The sequence below is a fragment of the Nymphaea colorata genome, chromosome 9, assembly GCF_008831285.2.
Source record: "Nymphaea colorata isolate Beijing-Zhang1983 chromosome 9, ASM883128v2, whole genome shotgun sequence".
Lineage (NCBI taxonomy): Eukaryota > Viridiplantae > Streptophyta > Magnoliopsida > Nymphaeales > Nymphaeaceae > Nymphaea > Nymphaea colorata.
In genome coordinates this window covers 5,225,195-5,249,463 of record NC_045146.1, presented here as the reverse complement: position 1 = coordinate 5,249,463, position 24,269 = coordinate 5,225,195, and the positions used below count along the sequence as shown (strand labels likewise).

The 24,269-nt window shown below is 37.4% G+C and overlaps 1 protein-coding gene across 3 annotated transcripts in view; it reads left to right on the top strand.

The window, feature by feature from the left end:
• Positions 1 to 24,269, top strand: part of LOC116260328 (probable LRR receptor-like serine/threonine-protein kinase At1g53430) — a 52,081-nt gene that overhangs the window by 1,659 nt on the left and 26,153 nt on the right. Inside the window, exons 2-19 of one of the 3 annotated variants that reach the window (XM_031638573.2) lie at positions 5,775 to 5,934; positions 6,040 to 6,111; positions 6,779 to 6,847; positions 9,200 to 9,271; positions 13,674 to 13,745; positions 14,464 to 14,535; positions 14,788 to 14,859; positions 14,940 to 15,011; positions 15,328 to 15,399; positions 15,487 to 15,558; positions 15,896 to 15,967; positions 16,082 to 16,147; positions 16,420 to 16,479; positions 16,579 to 16,614; positions 16,727 to 16,776; positions 16,898 to 17,280; positions 17,359 to 17,554; positions 17,874 to 18,032. In XM_031638573.2, coding sequence (XP_031494433.1) covers positions 5,775 to 5,934; positions 6,040 to 6,111; positions 6,779 to 6,847; positions 9,200 to 9,271; positions 13,674 to 13,745; positions 14,464 to 14,535; positions 14,788 to 14,859; positions 14,940 to 15,011; positions 15,328 to 15,399; positions 15,487 to 15,558; positions 15,896 to 15,967; positions 16,082 to 16,147; positions 16,420 to 16,479; positions 16,579 to 16,614; positions 16,727 to 16,776; positions 16,898 to 17,280; positions 17,359 to 17,554; positions 17,874 to 18,032 — 1,827 coding nt within the window. The remainder of the gene's footprint in view (positions 1 to 5,774; positions 5,935 to 6,039; positions 6,112 to 6,778; positions 6,848 to 9,199; positions 9,272 to 13,673; positions 13,746 to 14,463; positions 14,536 to 14,787; positions 14,860 to 14,939; positions 15,012 to 15,327; positions 15,400 to 15,486; positions 15,559 to 15,895; positions 15,968 to 16,081; positions 16,148 to 16,419; positions 16,480 to 16,578; positions 16,615 to 16,726; positions 16,777 to 16,897; positions 17,281 to 17,358; positions 17,555 to 17,873; positions 18,033 to 24,269) is intronic. The other 2 variants (XM_031638574.2, XM_031638575.2) reach the window with 2 other exon arrangements.

Here is a 24,269-nt window from a genome sequence, read left to right as displayed (position 1 = left end):
ATTGATGTCGAATGATTACATGTTGCATGGTTAAAAAATTTTGTCATCCGATAACATTTGGAAGCCAGTTGAATATATATATATATATAAAAGTGTCTTGATAGAAAAATCCTTCACTCTTGGTGCCCATCGAGTTTTGTTGCGGGAAGGCGGCGTCACCTCCTCTGCACGGCCCGGTGACGCCCGCCGGTGCCTCACCGGCAGCCAGTCGAAGTAGCGGAAGAGAAGGAATGACCGTCCTCATCAGGGTCGCTACCACCTCCCCCTTCCAAAATAGTTTGCCCAGGGCAATTTTTTTGAGGGGGAGCTGTTGCCTCCCCTCCATGGCATCGACGACACCTAGTGAGGTGTCACCAATCATTCTTGGTGGCTGGCAAGTCGCCCACACCACGCAGGGTAGGGGACTTGCGTCCCCTTACAAATCGCAAGGTATGGGGCAAGCAAATGGACTGTCCGATCTAAAAGGTTGGGTGTCTCCTTACGCAAAAAAAAAAAACTAACGTAAGGGGAGACACTTTCTCTACGGATAAATTTTTTTTGAAAACCACTCTTAGTGGAAGTCTAATATATAATGACAGTTTATGTAGTTTTTAACAATGATTTACTTCTCATTTAACCACGATTCAGCTATTTGGGTATCAGATTTCAACTGATATATATATATATATATATCAGGTAGCCGATAATTTCATGAGGACATTTGACTCACTATGTTTTTTTCCACAGAATGCACGTTTCTGGGACAGTATTTAGTATCGCAAATTTAAAAAATACCACCCGTCGTAAAGGTAGTTTATATATGAAATATACATATGTTGTCTTTTGCTGACAGGCTTTATGTGTAAATTAAAGTGATTAAAATAATTCGGTGAGAATAAAAAAAGTATCTATAGGTTGAATTTAAGGCACCGATAAATTAAAGTGATTATTTAAAATATATATATATAATTTGATTTGTACATCAATTTTTTATATACTTTTAAACGTTATAAATTTGAAACATTTTACATTTATTTATATAACGGCAAATATTATAGTTTTAAGAGACAAAATACGAAAAGCTGGGTATTGAAGGCCGTGATCACGCGAAAACATAAAGTACAAAAGCTGACATGTTTGGCTATATATGCTTTATATAAAAAGAACTGGCGAAGGCATTGTGAAATATTGAAAGACGATTTAATTTATTGTAAGAGCGCAAATAAAGTGAAATTGAATGTTTGATCTGATAGAACGAATTTGGAGGCAGATATGAAAGTAGATCTATGTATTTGCATGTCTCGCTTCGTCCTAATTTCATTGCCTTGCGGGGGTGGGGGTCCGGGCGCGGAAAGGGTTCTCATTGGAGTTTCAATTGGATATCAGAGTTTGAGTCTTCATTTACATCGAACAAATGTTAATACAATCTAAACCCTTCATTATTGATCTAAAAAGTGGAACATGAGATCTTAATTACTAAGAAGTTGATACATATTTTGAACTTGTAAGGCAACTAATTTTTTTTCCTTATTGTGGAATTATTGTTGGCTATATTTATTTTGAAAGGCAAGAAATGCAAAATAAAAATTAATATACACAAGTAAAATAATTTTTTTTTGCAAATCATTTTTTCACACATTATTTTAATAAAGATTCCACCAATGACTAATATACATAAGTGTAATAAATACCGGAGGTAATCGTTTAGATTTCATTGTACTTGAATTTGTGAATCCAAACCTTACCTTTTGGATTTTGTTGATTTTTTAAATACAGTGTGTGTGTATGTATGTATGTATATATGTGTGTGTGTGTATGTATAGCAGTAACCTTACTTTTTGGATTTTTTTTGAATTTTAAATTTAGTATATATATATATATATATATATATATATATATATATATATATATATATATAGGTATTGGTGTTGGTTGATTTTGGAGTTGGTGGTGGATCTGAATATATATATATATATATATGTGTGTAAAAGTTGTGAAATTTTTTTATTCTTGCACCCTTTGTTTCGGGTGAGCAATATATAGACATTGCCAAAGTATCCAACTAACTGGACAAAATATCGAGAAATAAATGCGAAACAGAAATCAGGGTATTTTGTACATTAAAGCACAGAAAGTTCTAAACATGAGTGGCATTAATGGCAACTTAAGTTGCATATTATAATGTTATTATGACAGCTGTTCAGCATTGCGGCAATTACTTATACCGGTGAAGTCAGCTTCTTAGGTAGGGTTATACATCAGCTGAGTCGAGCTTGAGTTCCGAAATACAAGCTCAATTCGAGCTTGACTCAATAGACGGAGTCTGGGCTTAAGCTCAACTTGTTTAAGCTTGTTTACCAGCTCGCCATTTGGTTTAATCTATTTCCTTGGTTTTAAGTTTGAAAAAAAAAAAAAGAGTTTCTCTTCTATAAGCTCAAGTTTCAACACAGCTTGAGCTCGCTTGGTTTATAAACAATTTGAGCTGGAGTCAAGCTTAACCAAGTGAGTTCGAATCAAGGTCAAATTGTCTCAGATTGTTGTACAGCCCTGTGCTTAGGTGTAGGCCGAGCAATTGTTAGCTTCTTGGGTGTGAACCGAGCCTTATTTTGCCTGTCAGGTGCATACCTTTGTAGACACCAATCTCAAGTGGTGTCCGATTTAAGTTTGTGTTTGGATTTGCACCATATCTATACTTGGTCAGTGCATAAATATGAGTACCTTTTAATAACCTTCGAGTATATATATTTTTTGTACTGTAGGCGCCAATTTTAGATCTGCTGAGTGGTTTATCTGTTGTTTATTGGTTCAACTTGGATTTATCAATACGTTTAATCTAATATTGTTCGCATTTCGTTGGATCACATGCAAACACATTAGTTTCATTATTAGGAGAAAGTTAAGTTTTGCTAGGAGCTTAACCTATCCAGTCTCCCAAAAAAAAAAGGATCGAAAGCATCGCATAAGGAAACAATGTTTGAATAGCATCCTGGCAACTCACACCTAAAGTAATGTCTTTGATTTTACAAACTGCGGAAATGAGTAGCGAGTCTAATGTTTAGTGTCAGAGTTTCGATCAAAAAATATTGGTAAACTAAGTAGCGCATGAAGTTGACTCGAGGAGCATAATGTAGCTGGTGAGGTTAGGGACTTGTTTAAGATGGGTCTTTAATTTAATTACCGTGCGTAGTATCCAAGTTAAAAGGTACTACCATCAAGCAGTTTAGGACCCTGCAAGAAAGAGGAATTGATAGGAGGGGGAAGGGGGAGGGCTTTCTAGCCTTTTATTTTTGAGCGAAAGAAACCGATAAAGTTAGAAGGAGCCCACTCCCACGTATATAGGTTCTTCTTCCTTTTTTTATATATATTTTTCTTTTTTCCTCGACAAAGTATTAGGATATGCACCCAGCAAGAGACTAGCGAATGCCTGCTCCATCATTAATAGCACAAGTGAATGAATGGCGAACCCACTGGCCGCTGATCTCACCCAAGGCTAGCTCATGATCATCTATTGCTTAAAGGGCACCGTGTTGCAGCGGACATATTGATATAAGCCGATATGTGTCAGCGAAGACGTGTTATATTGGCCATATGGAGATACGAAATAGGGTTAGCATGTACGTATATATATTTGTTTTTAAAATTAAATTAGGATATTTACAATCAAATTCTATGTTTAAAAATATGAATGACACAATAGAGTTATGCATCATCTCGATAGATTGACACGGGGAGACCTCTTCTCTCTCTCTCTTCCCTCCCACCTCTCTCTAAGCTTGCTTGATAATTTTTATAATTGTCATGCAAAGTGAGGCCCTTTGAAGGATGTGGTTCAAAAGTAAGTCTAAAACAAACAAACATATGTGTGATATATTTTAGGCTTACTTTTGGCCTACAACGTTCAAAGGTGAAGTCACTTTTTGAGTCTTTTCTGAAAACAGCCTCACTTTGCATAAAAATTGTCAAGCGCTGGTTGAAATAGACTTACATAAACTTATAAAGAAACAAAAAGCTCAAAAGACTATTAGTGGGCAGAACATCATTCCATGGCCTGGTTCCTGGAATTAATGGATTGGTAATTAGGCTATGCCTTGATGGAAAAGCTCCCTCGACGACTTCCCCGTGCCTCTCACTGTTGGATCTGAGTGGAGAACTTGCCCTCAAGGCCGGACTTCCACATTAGTCGAACTACCAAAATTTCTTGGTTTATGTCTATCTTCTGTAAATATTTATGCGTTAATTTGCTCTTCTTAAGCATCGGCTTCTTTTATTCGGGACTATGGCTGATTTTTCTCATTCAAGACGAGCTTAGCTAAGCTTAACCTCAGGGGAAGGGATGCGTGGGTCTCAGCGGGGCATATGCCCCTGAAAGCTCAATCTTTGAAAGCTCTATTTAGTGGTAGAACCTGAGTCTAGTTATATGAGGTAGCCCCACGAGATCTAGGTCATTGTCTCATAATCAATAGAAATTTTGTTAATTATATATTTAGTGTTTCATGAATTTAAAAATTCTGGCTCTGCCCCTACTTAAATTGTTTAAACGAAGTCAAAGCCTGACATCAAGGTCTCCACACCCATAGGTTTTCCTGATTTTAGAAGGACATGTTGAAAGCTTTTGGCACTATGAACAGATCCCAAAAAATCCAACGAAGTCACCGGTTCAGAGTCAAATGATTCTGGACCTAGATCCAATGCTAAGCTTCTAGCACAGTCGGTCGTAGATCCAAGTCTGGATTTGGGTTCGGCATACCATACATTGGGTATGGTCACAGCCACAGGTAAACAAGCTTGGCCCAGTCAAGTTCTTAGGCTGATACTCTTTGCATTGACAAAAGTGAAGACCTTAAGAATTCTGAGTACTTAAACATCAGGAACAATCAAACACGCCCAAAGTGATTATAAAAGCTTGGCTTTTTCGGATTCTTAAAATTTCCAATGGCAATATAAATGTGAGAAAAATATGATATTGGCAGAATCAGAAGATACCGATCTTTAAAGTGTTGCATCTTTCTATCAAACTATTGATCTAACACGGTCCTTTTTCCGGCTCTCTTTTCATACGTTCATACTTTTTACATATTTTGTGTGCCTTATACCCTTATTTTTCAAGAACAATAAAAGCTTTAAAGTGTCGGAAGATCTCCCTCATATTTTTCAAGCATAAGACCACATGTTATAGGATCGGACCGAGTTATAGGATGAAGAGTCCCAACGATCCGAATTTTACCGGAGTTAAATTTGGTTTAACGAAGTCATCTATGAATATGATATAAGTGTTCAAATTATACGCAATAAGTGTACTTATAAATGATATGAAACCCACATGTTATACCAAATTTTGAGTGCATTACATATATAAGAGATGTATGTAATATTATATAATTGTAGTAAATATATTGCTAAAGCTTGCAGTGTACATATACATATACATTATTATAATAAAATACTAATTTATAACGAATCAAAAGCACTATTTATGCATATGAAAATATTGGCAAGTGATTAAGAATTTGAGTAGACACAGCGAGTCAAGGGTCAATTCACTCCAACTCATGTCCGGAGTAACTGTTTAAAATTTTTCATTATTCTGCCACCATAACTGTTGGTGCTTTCACTCTGTGTTCTTTAAACTCAAGTTTGAGAATAAGTTTGCGGTGTTCATCAGTACATTTTCTTCTATGTTTCTGCTATTGACGACGGACTCATTGGTGATGGACTGTGCTATCAAGGATTGTAAGATGAAGAAAAGGAGAAGCGAGACTCTAACTGATTACTGTGTCTTCCTTGAATTCCATTAGCCGCTGCACTCAAAGCAGTTGCAACCAAGTTGGGAAAGAAGGGTTGGAATTTCGCCGTGGATCCATGCTCGAGGAGTGGAGGGTGGATCGATTCAAAGAACAACAATGTCACATGTAATTGTTCTTACGCAAACGGAACGGTTTGTCACGTAGTAAGCATGTACGATTTGCTTCAATCACACAAACTTTCTCCTTACCATAGCGACTTGTGTAACTTACAATTAAACGACGTTAAAATTGTCTGTTGTGTTTGTTGCATGTTCAGAAAACTAGAGGAGCAAAACTTAGCAGGAGTGCTGCCTGAGGAGCTGAGCAAGCTCACCCACTTATCAGAACTGTAAGCAGTTCTGTGACCTTTTGTGTCTTAAAATACTTTCACTGGTAAAACATATTAATTGACTCAGGATCGTCCAACAAAGGCCACCGTGCAAGTTTCCTCGGTTTGATTTTTCATGTTGTTTTGATTGCATTTTTACCTTATAGATGTGATTTACATGATTGACTTTCTCATTTTGAGAACACAGATGTGCTTTTTTCACAAGGTTTTGGTCATTTTTGCCTCCTGTACTGTATGCGTCTATTTGCATTTTTAAAAGTTCAAGGGTTGATTCTTCTCAAAGCACTCATGTAAATTCCATGTACACAGTGAAATTTTGTAAGTACAATATTTGAGAGGCTCTTGTCTTGTGTATTAGATTGCAGATGAAGCTTTTCCTGGATTTCAATCGAAACATGCTTAGTCGATAGGTGAAAGTGGTTCTCTGTACTTAAATATGTAAAAATAGAGATGCATCATGAATGACTTATTTACTAATTCAACCACATCTTATTTACTATTTTAAAAATGTAAATACCATAGCATCTTCCAGTTAACCGTATGACGACCAATTCCTGTGTATGTATGTAACTGAGAAGTGTATTGTTCTGTTATCAGGCATTCTTTGTCTATTTTGGAGTTGGAAAGAGAGGTATAGACCTCTCTTAACATACGTTTCTTGTGACAGATTTCTTGGATCTAACTATATCAGTGGCACCATTCCAGTTACTTGGTGTTCCTTGCCTTTGGTTGCGCTGTAAGTCATGCTTAGCATTTAAGTGGTATATTTGCTCTTGATAGTGTGGATCTCAATCATGCATTGGTTTGATAAACTGCAAAAGGCTGCATCTAAACCATTATGAGCAATTTCTCATCAAAGTAACTTTTGGGAAAAATAGGTGTCAGCTGGTAGTTGGATATGAAAAGCCATTTTTATGTGGCAACATATGAGTCCACTTGATAGCTTGTTATAGTTTGCATGGGTTTTCACTTCAAAGAGTCTTATATAGATAATATGTGTTTATGATTGGGAAGTACATTGGTTAGCACAACCTTTGGTTAGGTCCCATTTCAGGCTGACGCATACTATAGTAACGTGCTTTGTTAAGTTTTAAACTTTAAACTGATATTAGAAGTTTATCTCTTGGTAATGTTCTTTTTGCAAAATTAACCACATAAATGTGATATACATGTTTGCAAATTTAGGAATAAAAAATTCATTATTTTGCAAAGCATTGTGATCCTTTAAGACCACCTATTCTTTAACGATTTAAAACCAATGAATGAACTCAGTCTGTAAAATCTTACATGTGCAGCAAAAGAGCATTGTATTTTTTATTTCAAGGTTCTTGCATATGGAAATCACATCTGTAACAACCTGATCCACTCTCGGACTCGGGCCCTGGGCTGGCGGATCCCAAGCCACCCCCCAGCAGTTTTGGTTCCAGCACAAAAAAAAAAAGGCTATGAACAAAGGCAATCAATAACTTAACAACCCCCTTAAACCCTTAAAGATCCTTCAAAATTTTCAATACAAAACTAAATTTTTGGGGAATTACAATTCACCCCCCTTAAGGCATATGCATCCGTGCGTGTGAGACCCTAGGTCTAGTGTTTGAACCGTGTTCTGATACCATTATAGCAACCTGACTCACTCCCAGACTCGAGCCCTTGGTCTAACAGATCCCAATCCACCTAGTTTCGGTTATAACCCAAGAAAAGGTGAGGAACCAGAACAATCAACAGCTTAACAACCTCCTTTATAATCCTTTAAAGATCTTTCAAAATCTTTAATACAAAAATAAACTTTTGAGGTGTTATAATAGAAAAAGTAGATTACTCAAATGAGTATGCACGTGACTGGTATGTGGGAGGTTTCATGTTCAAATCCATATTATGTTTCTTTAAAACTGTAACAACCTGACCCACTCCTGGACTCGGGCCCCTGACAGATCTCAACCCACCCCCTAGCAATTTTGGTTTCAGCCCAAAATAAAAAAAGCTAGGAATCAGAAAAATCAACAACTTAACAACCCTCTTTATAAGCCCTTAATGATCCTTCAAAATCTTCAATACAAGACTAAACTTTTAGAATGTTACAATATCTTTTTAGTTAGTTTGGTAGTAGATGGACTCACAACTGAGGTATTCATCTGGTTGGCATTAAACTCATATGTAGACTAACACTTTTCTCTCTTTTATATATATATATATATATATATATATATATATATATATATATATATAACACTAATTTATGACTTGTATGAACGTGACAACCTTGTTTGTGTCACCTTGTTTGTTTTTTTGTCTCTCTTCAGTGAATTTTCCGTTTGCCCTTTGAAATTCAGTGTCAAAGAAAAAATAGTGAAGTAATCAGCATGTTGTGTTTACAGAACTCAGGATTCATTTTCTGGTATATAGTTACTCTATACGAGCAACTAGAATGTGGATATCAAGATATGACAGTTAAAGTTTTTGGCAAATTTTTTCCTTTCATGTGATCTATATGATTGGTTTTATAGGGATCAACAATTCGAGTCTCATTTTATGATGCATATATACGTCTCTATAAAGATATAAAAATGAATTTCTCAAAAGTTCTGTAGATATTTTAGTAAAAACATGGTTCAAGTTTCTGTTCTTAGCATATGAACCATGGTGAACATATCAACAGTGTTAAATTTGTGAACACATCCAAGTATTTGCTATTGTCAAATCTAGCCAGCTTATGGTTGCAGATGAGACAACTCCTTGTCTGAGGTTGAGAAACCATATCATTATAAATATTTGGTGTTGCCAAATCTAGCCAGCCTGTGGTTGCAGATGAGACAACCCCTTGAGGTTGAGACACCATATCATCTTCATGAATGAGCATATGCTATCATGCTTTTATTTTTCCTTTAGAATCACCATTGTGGAAGACCTTTAGAAGATTTCATCACTATGGCACTGAGCCGATCTTAGTAAGTTTGCACGGTATAAGCACCTAGTTACATTGTTCATCTTTGAGCTCAAGGAAGTGATCAACATGATCTATTCATGCTTGATAGCTGTGTTAGATATATTCTCATCCAATCGCCGTATATTACATGTCCAACTATTTTAGGGTGCTGTCAACAAATCGTTTGTCTGGCCAGATCCCAAAGGAGCTTGGGAACATCAGCACGCTTGAAAAACTGTAAGTATTGATCTTTTGGTTGGTTACTTTCTGCTTACAGTTTGCTAGGCTGAGGTGTTCACTACCATTGCCTTTAGTTATACTGTTATATTGAGGCCATGAGAGAAGTCTATAGTCTCTTTCCTTTTTTTTTTTTGAAAAGCAACTAGAACATAGTACATGATGTAACAAGTGGTTAATCACCTGTGTCACACCCCAACCCTTTGGTCTTCAAATTTTTTTTTTTTTGTTAAAACATAGACATTGAAATGCGACGACACAACAATTCAAAAGGAAATGAGTTATGCAATTCAAAGACGTGGAGCAACTTTCCATTATATGATCAATTCAGTCCGTACAAAATCTCATCATACTTTTTCACTAATACACAAAACAAAAATGCTCCAAAACCACAACATTGATGCTTAATAAGAACAATACATCTATAAGACCAAAAATATGACGTGTCGACACTATAATAGACCAAAAACCTCCCTAGTATGATGTGAATAGAGCCATATGATCAACCTGCTACTCCGAGTCAGCCAAAACCTCAAAAAGAAAGACAACTTCGTAGTATGGCAACAAGCCAGATAAATCCATAATCCTCTGAGGTAAGAGCTCAAATATGAGATATAATAAATATGAAAGCAAATCACTATCATGTCGTGATAGGGCATACATTCACATGACTTGTCATGGAAGCCCCTCACATATACCACGACATGTAAATGTCACTCAATGGCCACAATAGCGTATTCATTAGTCACATGCAATCTATGCATGAACACAACATTTACATTCATTTTTATTTACATTAGCTTTAGTGAATTGATAGCTCATGTGGGTGCAAACACATGCACGTGCACACCATAGACAACCTACGGTCGAGAGATCCCCGTGGTTGCCCGAAACGATATAGATCTATTTACGCTGCAGCGAAAGAACAATCATCCATGGATGTGTGAATTTCAAGGAGAGTTGCTCAGCCTTCTCTAGGACACCCAATTTGGGAACAACGCTCCAAGCACATCACACAACGGTACCCTAGAGCCTTGCACCGCCTGTGCTCCGAGCAGGCGAGACCAGTGGCGAAGGTGGGACATCTTCCAAACACATAGCCATAACTCACTGGCATCTCATCTCTTATTCTTTCTTACTTATCATTATGAAAGCACATCACAAAATGACCGGCTAGCTCTTAAGGTTGGTTCACTTTGCGAGTGCACCCATACTTCCAATTGCCTCCACATGTGGGATACACATATAGTTAACATTCTTAGCTAACCGTGGTAACATTACGGGTACAACTACCCTTTAATTTCATTCATTTGCATTCATGCCCACGATAATGCATGTGCAACATATCATAATATTCACGTTAGTCATGCAAATCAATCACATCTTTCAAAACTTAACCAAACCACGGAGAGTAGTCTCGATCCGTGATTGGCTCGTAGTTGTATAGGCAAGGATCATTCTAAAATGTTTTCTAATACACAATTGGGGTCGAGGAGATACTCGACTCGATACCCAGCTTCATCAGTCCTAAGCAGTTATCCTTTTTAGTATGCAAATGCAATTGCATAGAAATTTTAAAAACAAAACTAATCACATAAGCATTCAATTCTCATGCATACACTCATTCAATCACATCACAATCATAGGATCCAACAATCTTGGAAACACACATTCAAAAGTTAGCCCCATGCAGGGATTTGCCTGGAATGCCGCCATACCGGTCGCACGTCGTCCAAAACACTTCGAGCTTTGATTTTTGTCGCTCAAGGTCTACTCGACGTGCCCGATGTACTTGCAAAGATAATCAAGCGATAAAATTTCTATTTGTTTCGCTTTATAATATCTACAAGTATGAAATATAATCGTTGAGGCATAGGTCATCACATCAAAAAGGTGTCGACGGGTAGGATCGACTCACAAAACCCTCCAATAGGTCCCTTTTGGTGACCAAACAACTTAAGCTCTGCTTGTTCCAATCAATAATATGTTTCTTCTTTGCTTTTCAAGTAGAGGCGTCAACCCCGCAATAAGCTCACCAACTTACACATTCTTTTCCAACCAACAACGTAATATACACATCGACAATAATGTGCACCACGTGTTCGTAATGACAGTCCTACATCTTATCAATCTTATCAAATCTCTACCATGTTTCCTAATCACTTCGAAAATCAACCCATCATGCTAAAAAGATAGATATACACATGGACTTCGTCCTCCCAAAATAACCTTAGACTTTTTCCAAAAAGTCAATTCGCTAACATACATTCTAAATCATCAAATCTTAAGTCTAACATGTTCAATCAATAATTATACATGTGAGATTATTCAACGCGAATCACGCCTCGCTCTGCCCAATTTTAGAGTTCAAACTTTTGTAGTGTTCCCGACAGCCACCTCAAATGTTAGATTGATCCTTTAGCAGCAAAAAATCATACAATGCTGTCACCACCAAAGCCTTCTATCCGTTGTTAGGAGGGAAATATCCGTTGTTAGGAGGGAAAGACACGTGCCCAAGCTGCAGTCCAATCAAACAAAACAGCCACACGAAAAGAGTGAAAAAGAATGCCAGAAGAGGGTCTGCCGTGAGAAGGAGGCAGTCGGCTGTGAGGTAGGTTGAGGTAGGTAGTGATTCGGTTGAGGGGATAGTCACGACATAAAGACAGCTATGGGGAGACGATGATGAGGGCAAAAGGTGAGAGTTCAGGCATGGAAAAAAGAGAGGCGAGAAGGAGAGAGAGAGAGAGAGAGCTCGGTTGGAGGAAAGGGGAAAAAAGGTGCGTGAGACTGGCGGTGGAGAAAGGAAACGAACAGAGGGATGGGAGAGGGTTGCGTAGGAGGCAGAACATGCGGAAGACGGGGAGAAGAGTCAGGTCAAAGGGGAAGAGAACAGGAAATGGAGAGAGGGAGTGAGGAGCGTAGACAGAGAGGGAGGTCGAGGCGTGGGCAGAAGGGGGCGCTGGTAGAGAGAGACGGGCAGACAGACAGAGAGAGCGAGAGAGACGAGAGGGCAAGAGAGAATGCAGAGAAAGAGAGAGACGGGCAGAGAGAGCGTGGGAAGAGAGAGGGCGTGTGAGGAGCGTGGGAGGAAGAGGGGGGACTCGACAGGGAGAATCGGGACAGTGGGAGAGGTGACAGAACAGCTAGAGAAGGAGGAGGAGAAGAAGAAAGAAGAAGAAGAAGGAAGAGACAGAGAGAGAGACCGAAGGCTTACCTACGCGCCGCCGCTGCCGTCTTCACCTCTGTCGCCGCTGCTATTTCCGGCCTCCTGCTTCTCTGGAACGCCTACCCACCAGCGAGACGAGAGACAAAGAAGAGGGGTCCTCCGAGGAAAAGGAGGGAGCAGAGTCCTCGCCTTGGGCTCTCACGCGTGTGGGTTCGGGTCCGGGTCCGGGTCCGGGTCTGGACCCGATTTGGCCCAACTGCAAAAGTCGACCGTTACAACCTGACTGAGGGGTTGAACTTAGGATCTACAAATTTTAGAGGTCAGGAGTTTGATTCCTGAGGTGTATCTCTTGGCTGGAACCAGTAAGGGCTACCTAATGCCAATTTGCCTACTACCATTAGATGTTTTCCATCTCAGTGTGACACAACCACTAGACCCATGACTACATGCATATATACATTATACCAAAATAACAAATTAGCAAGCAACAAAACGTGAGCTTTTGAGCTTGGATCAAGAAATGAATGTATAGAGTCTAGTGAACTCTTTAAAGGATAAAGTTTTAAAAAAATAAGACAAAAGCAGTAAGAAACAAAAGGTACGTCCAAAGGGGTTGGCATAGCGGAAGTGGGCCATGGCTCTGGCTGTCTCGTGAGCATTTATGGTTCTGATCCACGGTTGCTACTCCTTGTGCAAGCCAATGTTATTAGGTGTGTGGTTTAGGAGGTACGCCTAAGTGGTTTTAGTTTGGTTTTAGTTTTACTACTGCCCCTGAGACGGTTCAGGACTAACTTTCCGTTCAAACCCATGTTGGAAGAAAAAGCGAAGAAAAATAGTAATTATTCTAAATTAAGTTATAAGAGTAACGTTCTCTAATGCAAAAACAAATTTTGTAAAATTTCTTTAGCATCAAAAAATTTGAAACTATGCTTGAAACACAGTTTTCTGGTTTGCCATGCTCATTTTGTCACTCAAACTGGAGGGCATTAGGGGAACATGTAGGCTACTAACTAACTAGGGATAAGGACGTTTTGCCTCTGTCCACTATATTTCGGAAACAACTGATTTCTAGAACTTGTGCTAATCCTCTACAATGTGAAGGCTACTTACTAACTAGAGATAAGGACGTTTTTCCCCTGTTCAGTACAATTTGCAGCCAACTGATCTCATAGAACTTGTGTTAACTTTCCATATACAACTCTTGGTTTTTCTCATTTCTTCTGTTGTCAAATACAGGGGACTTGAAGCAAACTTACTTGAAGGGCCACTTCCTCCAGAGCTGGGTAATTTAGCCAGAATGCAAAGAATGTACTATACCTTGGCACTACTTCGACTTGCTATCTTAGATTGATATCAATGACTTTGTTATGATTATTACTCTAGTTATGGTCACAAATGTTGGCAATATTTTGAAAACATCACCTGTCTATCGCGAAGCAAAATAAAATGTCTTCAATGGGAAAATCTCATGATATTTCCAAAGTGTTACTGAAAATTATTTCTTGCGATGATTCAGCTTTTCCATTTTTTTTATAAAATCCTTTGTTAAATATATTTTTTGCTGTACGTTTCCATTCTTGTTGATTTTAAAATTTTAAATATAACTTGAATCTTTATTAATATGTCCGTATGTATACAGTGCAAACTTAATTTCATAATGTTAATATTATGTTCTACATATTTTCATTTTTTTGACTTCACAGTGTTTTGTTCTGAAAACAATTCTGGCCTTTGGAAAACCTTACCAATAAAAATCTGGAACTGATATTTGTGATTATGTTTCTGGTCTACCTCGGCACAAGTGGCATTGAGCACAACTCTCCATGGAGATCCGTAGTGCACGTTTTGTTTTGCTTGTTCTCCAATGTTTGGATTGAACAGTAAATCAATGACTAAAATGTAGTTACTTTTTTACTGGAAAAAGCAACTATTAAGTTGACTATGTTTACCTTTATGCCCTGCCTCATGTTGCCTTTGGTAAAGATGAGTTATATATGGTTAACCTAATGCCAGCCACAAAATGCAGGTACCTGACTTCAAACAACTTCACTGGAGAGCTACCACCAGCATTGGCCAAATTAACTAACTTAATTTACTTGTAAGTGAAAATTAAGGCTTTGTATAGGTGACTCTTTCATAGGTAGGAGCCCATCTTGAAGGCTGTCCTTAAAATTAACTAGGAGGTTGATCATTGATGTGACTCCTATTATTTACCTGTTATGGGTTTCTGGAGCTAATCAGAAGCATGGTTGCAATAGAAACTACTAAACTGCCAGGCAATAAATATATGAATACATCATTCTTGTAGGCTACACCCTGTAGAAGATGTTAATGATTTTAGTATGTGCAGCTGGATCAGTGGGAGCAATTTCACTGGGAAGATACCTGATTTCATTAGAAACTGGACTCAGCTTCAGAACTTGTATGTAAATAAGCCACGTTAATCTGAACCAGTCAAACTTTTCTCTTTGTGATCTTAATCATATCTGAACCAAAATGCAGGATGATAATGGGTACAAATATGGAAGGTCCTATACCTTCTAGCTTGTCAGTTTTGGAGAATATCACTCACCTGTAAGTGCAACTTCAATGGCAGTTCTGGAAGCTCAAGTTAATGCCTAGGTTTTTGAACTTAGATAGCTACCCAATTGTCATAATTCAAATTACTTTTGGTTTCTCTGCATGCATTTCATGGGCTCTCTAGCCAGTTATGACGTGCCTTGCAGCAGTTGGACTTGCACTCAGCTATCTCTTCATAGAGATCCAGCCTGTAGGGTTTGCAATGACTGAAGATAATAAGGAACCATCCCCAGTCAGGTCCAACTGCCAAAAGCTGCACACAGATTCTTTTTAGCCAAGGAATGCTAATCTTGTTTACTTTAACTTTCAGGAGAATTTCTGATCTACAAGGTCCTGGCTCAAGTTTCCCGCCTCTGAAGAATATGAAAAATTTGAAAAGATTGTGAGTTCCTTCACAGTTTCCCTGTATTGAATGACTAATTCAATATCCAAGTCTTCTCAAATCACTTAACTGGCAATAATGATGCAGGATACTGAGAAATTGCAAACTTTCTGGCGAACTTCCATCATATATCTGGAGTATGACTAAACTGACACATCTGTGAGTTTCTTGTGTTGATTTAGTGATAAATTCAGATATAGGTACCTGAAGCTGTATCCAATTTTGGGTTGTGGATTTTGTCCTTTGATAAAAATGTTTTTTTTTTGTTGGCATTCTTTCCTGTAAGGAATCAGATGTCGGTATTGTCTTGCTTGAATTGAGTAATCATCAAACTCCAAGTATTGAATCAGAGCAGGGACATAATAAATTTCTAAACTAGTAAAATTTATTCATTTTGGTACAGAAGAATAATGTTCTGACTCTGAGACTATCATGGTTGAATAATTATGCTAGAACCTGGCATAATGTTTCTTATTTCGCCATATTACTTTTGCAGGGACCTCTCTTTCAACAGCTTAACAGGACATGTCCCAGCTTCTTTGTCTATTGAGGCAAATCTAAATGAAATGTAAGCTGACTGGTGTTACAAATTACCAATCTTTATGTTGTACCTTTCTCATTGCCTTTTCACATGGTGTTTCCCTTAATGGTCCTCTTGTATGATCTAACCTTTTTAATATAGGTTCCTACGGAACAACAATTTTACTGGAATGGTACCACAGTGGATCTACAGTAGCAAAAATAATCTGTATGGCTCCACAGATCCTAATTACTTTCATTTACAACTTATTTTTCTTTGCTGAAAACCAAAGATAGATCTCTCAAAAAAACTCTGTATAGCTCCATGGACCCTAATTGCTTACATTTGTGGAATGTTTTCTCATCATACTGCATTCATGCTAACGCATTATGAACCTATTCCAAGCCTTAACATAAGAGTGTGTAAATGTCAAATGCATTCTGTGGGTGGATATATTTTGGATTATGCAAGCCATTTATGAAAAGGAAAAAACTCTCCAGGGATTTGTCTGTGAACAATTTCACAGGAAACGCTCCATCATCATGTCCACAAAGGAATTTGTAAGGATATTCTCTTCTAAGATCACCCTCCTCATATTAAATCAGCATCTTCTTGTCATGTATGTGTTGTGGTAAATGTGCTATTCCTCATGCCTCCAGGAACCTGGTGTCCAGCTTCTCTTCCACTGACAACTTGTAAGCTTTCATTCTTTTATGCAAGTTGTGAAGGTGCTCAGGAAGAAATCAGTTAAAGTTACTTAATTTGTATTGCTGCAGAAATCATGAAAATTTATTTCTTTCTTAACAGTGTGAATTCGTGTTTTAGGAAGGATTATCCATGTTCTGAGATTGCAAAACGTAAGTAAAGCAACTGATGAAGCTAAAAATCTTATTGAAATTCTAAACCAATTGATATGTTCAGCTATGAAATTTATTATGCATCAGGGACTGGATTGATTTTTGAATGTGTTACTCCCAGACTCTTCCTTGTTCATAAATTGTGGAGGGAATCAGTACAATGACAATGAAAACAAATACGAAGCAGATCCAACACCATTGGGAGAGTCCACATACTATCTTAGTACTGAAAGGAACTGGGCCCTCACCAGCACTGGGGCTTTCATGGATATGAATACCACTGGTGCCCCTCTTAGTTACATAATAGCCAACAAAAGCAGATTGTCAATGAATGATCCAACATTGTATATGACAGCACGTACGTCACCGATGGCAATGACATATTATGGTCTGTGCCTACAGAGTGGGAGTTACAGTGTCAGCCTTCACTTTGCTGAAATAATTTTCACTGATGACCAAACGTTTAGCAGCCTTGGTGAGCGTGTTTTTGATGTATCCATCCAGGTGAATGATTTAGATGAACTGATTTACTGGATAGCTTCTATATTAGGTATTAAATTTCTATCAACTGTTTCTGTGCAGAATGAAAAAGTTCTAGAGAACTTTAACATTGCAAGAGAAGCTGGTGGCCCGGGCAAGAAAATCATTAAAAGTTTCAATGTTAATGTGACGAAAAATACTCTTGAGGTCAGTTTATATTGGGCAGGGAAAGGGACAATTGTGATTCCAACTAGAGGAGTATATGGGCCTCTTATTTCAGCAATTTCAGTGACACCCAGTGAGTTTTGTTTTTCTGGGTTGTTCTTGCACTGTCATAGTGTCATGTTGAAAGTCATACATATTCTTGAAGAAAACCTAATCCATACAAATAGTGGTTGACAACACATCATGACATCAATCCTGTAGTTCTATCAAATAATGTAAGTCCAACGCGTTGGTGCCTGGTAGAGCTGCTAATAGCACCATAATTTTTTTATATTATTGAGAGCAGTGAAATACTCTTCATTCATGTCTAAATGATTGTTGAAACAACTTCATGGTCCAAACCAGTGCAATATGGCAATGAAACTAATATCTGGTATTTTATGTTTTTACAGAGTTTAAACCTGAGGACCATTCCGAAGCTGGGACCAGGAATGAACCTTCAGTTGTAGTGATCGTTCTGATTGTCCTCTTTGTTTGCCTCATCATCTTCCTTATTTTAGTGATCCTTCGGATAAAAGGCTACCTTGGAGGCAGAGAAACTGTGGATGAAGGTACAAGGCATGAAATGAAATTAGCTTGTCGGCTTATCTTTGACTGCTCATTGTTAATGACAAGATTTCTAATAATTAAAGAATAATCATGTTGGTAATGCATTACTCGTAACAGGGGTGTCTTATTCCCATCCTAAAACTCAGGAATGAGCCACATTATAGGTTTCTTACTTGACATATTAACCACATATGAAACACAAAAGACCTTGATTAACCAGATAATGATAGGTCAGAAGTCTTTTGTACAGTATTGAGCTATTGTGCATTGGTCCTGGATAGAAGTGTGAAAAAATCCACCATTAACAGTAAGAAAGTCTCAACTCAACAGAGACAGAGATTCAAAAAGAAGCACAAACAAGACTAGCAAAATTGGGGATTAAAACTCACCTACATTCACCCCTTGTGCACTAAGGATAGTGTAAAAATAATGAATATGCTTCGCAATTGATGGCACACATAATGGGATGGGTTAACTCAGCATATACAAGGACAACAAGGGGCTAGCAGATGAGCTCATCCCAGTGACTAAGCTATTTGGAGTAGCCAGCAACTAGTATGCAGTCATTTTAGGGCAATGGAGAATCGGAATGGTAGCACACTTAAACCCTAAAAACGGAAAACAAACAACCAAATGGCAGCACACTTAAATCCTGTGCACAATCAATGTGCAACGAGTGTTACTTTACACAGATACTTATATACACAAGGAAAGACATATATGCATGCATATATTTAGTATATTCATAGAGAAAGTACTGTTGTATTTTACATCTTTCTTAATACCTTCCCTCAAACATATGTTATTACATCTGAAATTTTGTGAAATTTATGAAAGGACAAAGCTCCATAGTGAAGAAGTTGATCAATTTGAAACTTTGAAGTAACATCAGTCATCAGTGAAATTTATATCCTTCCTTAAATAATGTTCTTTGACATAGTGGAAAATTCATCTCAATATGTTTAGTATGCTCATGGAAGTTGTGATTGCTTGTAATATAGATAGTACTCTTACTATCACAATGCGTTCTGATATATCAACAAATGCTAGTTCTCCTATTCTGAATCAAATGCCTTAGCTATACGATCTTCTTTTATAGTAGTGTCATTGTCTTGTACTTTGCATCTGTTGAGAAGAGATACATTCTGTCGCTTGCATTTCCATGGTATTAGAAGATTACTTGGAAGCACAACTCTTTTTGGGGAATATGCTCCCTTAATATCTAAAAAATATGTTAATAACTTAAATACCTAAAATGAATTATTTCAGCTTTTTTTTTAAATAATCTAATCTTTTAGCCCCATCTGAGAATTACCTTGCCACATGATACAGTAGGAAAAACCAATACCTGTTAAGTTTGTACAATATGGATCGGGTCACCCAGACCCGACCCATTTGATCCACAGGCCCAACACATCATGGGCGGTGGCATACTTGTAAATCTTAATGTTATTTTGTGTGTTTTATAATGTACCCTAAATCGTGATTAGTATATAATGATAACAAGAGGCAGACGTCATTTGTTGCTGCTCTCTTTCATCTCTCTTGCTTGGACGTGCAGCCCATTTCTCTCTTCCTCCTCTTGCATCTAACTTCATTCGGTGGTTTGGTATTAGATATCAAAATCTTACATGGTATCAGAGCAGGGTTTTGCCACTGAGAATGTCCGGTAAGAATCTTTAATTCTACCCTAATCTTTGTTTCTTTTCTGCCCTAATTCTCAAATCTCTATTTTCTGGCCTAGTCCCCAAATTGTTTCCCTAACCCTAATCCCCAAATTTTCTGCCCTAATCCTACCGTCTGCCCTAACCCTACTGTCTGCCCTAATCCTACTGTCTGCCCTAATCTTTCCTACCGTCGGCCACCTAACCCTAATCTCAAAATTTCTATTTTCTCTCTATTTTCTGATTATTGCATCTATGGATCCCGACCGCAATTCCAACATCATGTCGTCCAAGTTCCTCTCCCAACTCATCTTACAAAAGCCAAATCATACTAATTATTTGACATGGAAACGTCAAATAGTCCCGTTCATCAAAAGTCATCGTCTCTATGGACATCTCAATGGCACCACACCTGCGCCACCTGAATGGATTATGCGAGAGGTGAAGAATGCTGCAGGGCAAGTTCAAGAGACCATTGCAGAAATCAATCCTGAATATGAGATGTGATGGCTCATGATCAATCTCTCATTGCTTATATCACCTCTAGGGCTGGGCATCGGGCCGGGCCGGGCCGATGAAGTATCGGGCCTCGGGCATAATCGTGTAAAAAGTGACTATAACAGTCACAAAATATGTATTTAGCAATAAAGAGGCACTAAGGCCAAGTGAGGAAGGATAAAACTGATTCAATATAACATATGAAGGTTGTAAAACACAACATATCTTTACAAAGACTGTTACATGAATATATACAAGAGGGAATAAGAAGAGTGGAGCTGAACTAGCCGTTGAGCTACTTCCAACGTCTCTTAATAGGGCTGTTGGAACTGCCAACGGCTAGTTTGGCAGTAATAAAATAAAAAATAAAAAATAAAAAATAAAAAGAAAAGAAAGAAATAAACTAAATCCTAAACTAAATCCTAACTAATCCTAAACTAACTCTTAACTAAGATAATACCTAATTAAGAGATAACAACAATAAGAAATCATATTTCTTAACACCCCCTTACACTTATGGTGTTATCACCGAGAGTTTATCTAAAAGAAAGTTGAATATGGGAGAACATAGGGGCTTTGTGAATAAATCAGTCAGCTGGAACTTGGAGAAGACATATGGAAGCTTGATAGCCTTCTTCAAAAATTCTTCACAAACATAGTGACAGTCTATCTCTATATGCTTTGTTCGTTCATGGAATGTTTGATTCTTCGCAATGTAGATAGAACTCTTGTTGTCGCAGCATAAATCAGTGGGTTCTTCTATCCTTGTTCTCATATCGAGGAGCATTTGGCGAAGCCAGACAATTTCCATAGTTGTAGAAGTCATGGCTCAATATTCAGGTTCAGTAGAGGATAGTGAGACTTTCTGTTGCTTTTTGCGCTTCCATGAGATGAGTGATTCCCCTAGAAAAACACAAAATCCAGTAGTTGAGTGTCTATCATTTGGATGTCCTTCCCAATCAGCATCAGTATAAGCAATCAAGTTCAAGGAGGAAGAGGAAGACATAAATACTCCCTTATTTATTGTTCCCTTAATATATCTAATGATACGAAGAACAGCTCCCATATGAACGGTTGATGGAGCATGTTGAAACTGAGTCGCAGTATGAACTGCATGAGCAGTGTCTGGCCGAGTGATGCTAAGATACATGAAGGATCCCACAAGTTGTCGGTAAGGAGTGGGATTGGCAAGTGGAACTCCATCATCAATCTTCATCTTGTTTCCTACGGCTTCAGGAGTTTCTGTGACCTTATCATCTGTTATGCCTGATTTATCAATGATCTCTGCAACAAACTTAGTTTGTGACAAAAAATATCCTCTAGTAGAATATGCAACCTCAATACCCAAAAAATACGTTAGACAACCTAAATCTTTCATTTCAAAAGTTTCTTGTAGTAATTTCTTACATTCTTTAATACCTTCCTTATCACTACCTGTAATAATCATATCATCAACATACAGTAGAAGAATTATAATACCTGTAGTAGTATACTTAACAAACAAGGCAGTGTTAGTTAAGCAAGAATGAAACCCATAATAAAAAATAACAGAGTTAAAACAGTCAAACCAAGCTTTAGAAGCTTGTCTGAGGCCATAAAGAGTCTTCTTAAGTCTAAGAACTTTCCCTTGAGAAACTGACAGCCCTGGTGGAATTTTCATATAGACTTCTTTCATAAGATCTCCATTTAAAAAAGCATTTTTAACATCCATTTGATAGATATTCTAGTTTTTAATAGATGCTAAAGCAATAAATGTCCTAACAGTAGTCGTTCTAGCTACAGGGGCAAATGTTTTCTCATAGTCAATACCATATTCTTGAGCGCATCCTTTGGCAACAAGCCTTGCTTTATATCTCTCTAGAGATACATCGCTTTTAGTTTTCACCTTGTATACCCACTTGCATCCAATAGTCTTTTTCCCTATGGGTAAATCTTGTATTTCCCAAGTTTGGGCTTTTCTCAAAGCATCTAATTCTTCTAACATGGCATTCTTCCACTCAATATATTTGGAGGCTTCATTAAACGTAGAAGGTTCAAAGTGAGAATGAATGACATTAATTCTAGCTCTATGTGTTGGGGTAACAGTTTCATATGATACAAACCTATTGAGTTGTCTTACATTTCTAGTGGATCTTCTAAGGTTTTCCTCACTTGGAGTTGGAGTTGGTTGGAGATCACTAGTCTCATGATATTCTTCCTCACCAACATCTTATTGCTGGTTTCTTCTATGATATGTGATTATATCATTGGCTACTCTGCTATCATTATCATCAGTGTTACTACCATCAACATTATGCATTTCATCATCACATTGAGAGAGATATTTAAATAAAAATGAATAATCATTGTTGTGTTGTGACCCTCTACAATTTTTAAATCCATTTTCATCTTCACAAAACTTTACATTTCTTGAAACTATGATCTTGTCTTTGACTGGATCATAACATTTGTAGCCTTTTTGTGTCTCAGAATAACCAATGAAAGCACATTCAACAACTTTTGAACTTAGTTTATCAGCCTTGTCATTAAGAACAAAGCATTTGCATCCAAAAACACGAAGTCTATTAAAATCGGGTTCATACTTAAATAATTTTCCAAATGGGGTTGTATTGTTTAAAAACTTTTGAAGGCAATCTGTTTATGAGATAAACAGAAGCAAGAGCTGTTTCAGCCCAAAAGTTTTTAGGCACATTTTTGGCAATAAGAAGAGTTCTTGTTGTTGTGCCTATGTTTTCTTTCAGAAAGTCCATTTTGTTGAGGTATTCTTGGACATGATTTTTGATTAACTGTACCATAGTTTGTCAAATATCTTTTGAACTCATTTGAAATATATTCTCTCCCAGAATCAGTCCTTAAAATTTTTAATTTGGTATTAAATTGTGTTTGTACCAACTTGTGAAAATTTTTAAATATCTCAAAAACTTCATATTTATATCTTAGAAAATATATCCAATAATACCTAGTGAAATCATCAACAAAGATTACATAATATGACAATCCTCTTTTTGACATGATAGGAGATGGTCCCCATACATCGGAATGAACAAGCTCAAAAGGCAAAGAAGAGAAGAAGTTTCTTTGTCTAAAAGATAAGGATTTCATTTTTCCATGTATGCAATCATTACATTTAAAGTTTTCAATACAAATGTCCTTGATATGGCTCATCATAGACAATTTTCTAATGTTTGGATGACCTAATCTTTGGTGCCAAACATTGATGTTCACATTTTCGACATAGTGACAAAATTTTTCTTTGGGGATACATAAATTGTCCATGTAGTAGAGGTCTCCTTTTCTAAAACCTTCCTCAATCAATCTCCCGGTTTAGTGATCCTGCACCAAACATTTATTTGATGAGAAAACTACGTCAAAATCAAGATCTGAGATTTGTGACACAGAAAGTACGTTAAGATTAAGTTTAGGGACATAACTAACTTTTGGAACAAAAAATTTTTGTTTTCCAAATTCTTTTTCAAAATTCTCAATCCCTTTAACACTCAAAGAAGTACCATCAGCGGTAACTACATTTGATTCTTTTCTTGTTTGTTCAAAATTGGTCAAAGATGATATATTTGGTGTCATATGAAAAGATGCATCGAAATCTAAAAGCCAAGAAAACATACCGGGAGTGTTGGAGATGGATGCGGTTGTTGCTAGTGCTTCGGAATTTGACTCCTTGATCATAGGTTGAAGGGCCGTCATGATTTGATTCAACGTTGTGGAGATTGATGAAAGATCACATCATTCACTTGCAACATTTGCATTCTTTGATCAAATTGTCTAATGTTGTGTTGTCCACCTTGAGGATAAGAAATTCCCCGGTTGTGTTGCCCTCCTTGAGGATATGAAGTTCCTCCTTTGAAAAGATTTCCTCCATGATTTTGAGATTGTCCTTCATTATTGTTCAACTTTGGACAACTAGGTCTTATGTGACGCGCTTCTCCTTGTTTGATATTTTGGGCCTTTTGAATCAAAAGATACTTACGGGCCATATCTTTTTGAGTAAACATTCCCTTGAGATATTCTCAAACTTCACTAGCTTTTTCATAATACTTATGATTTTGAGCAATCCTAGGT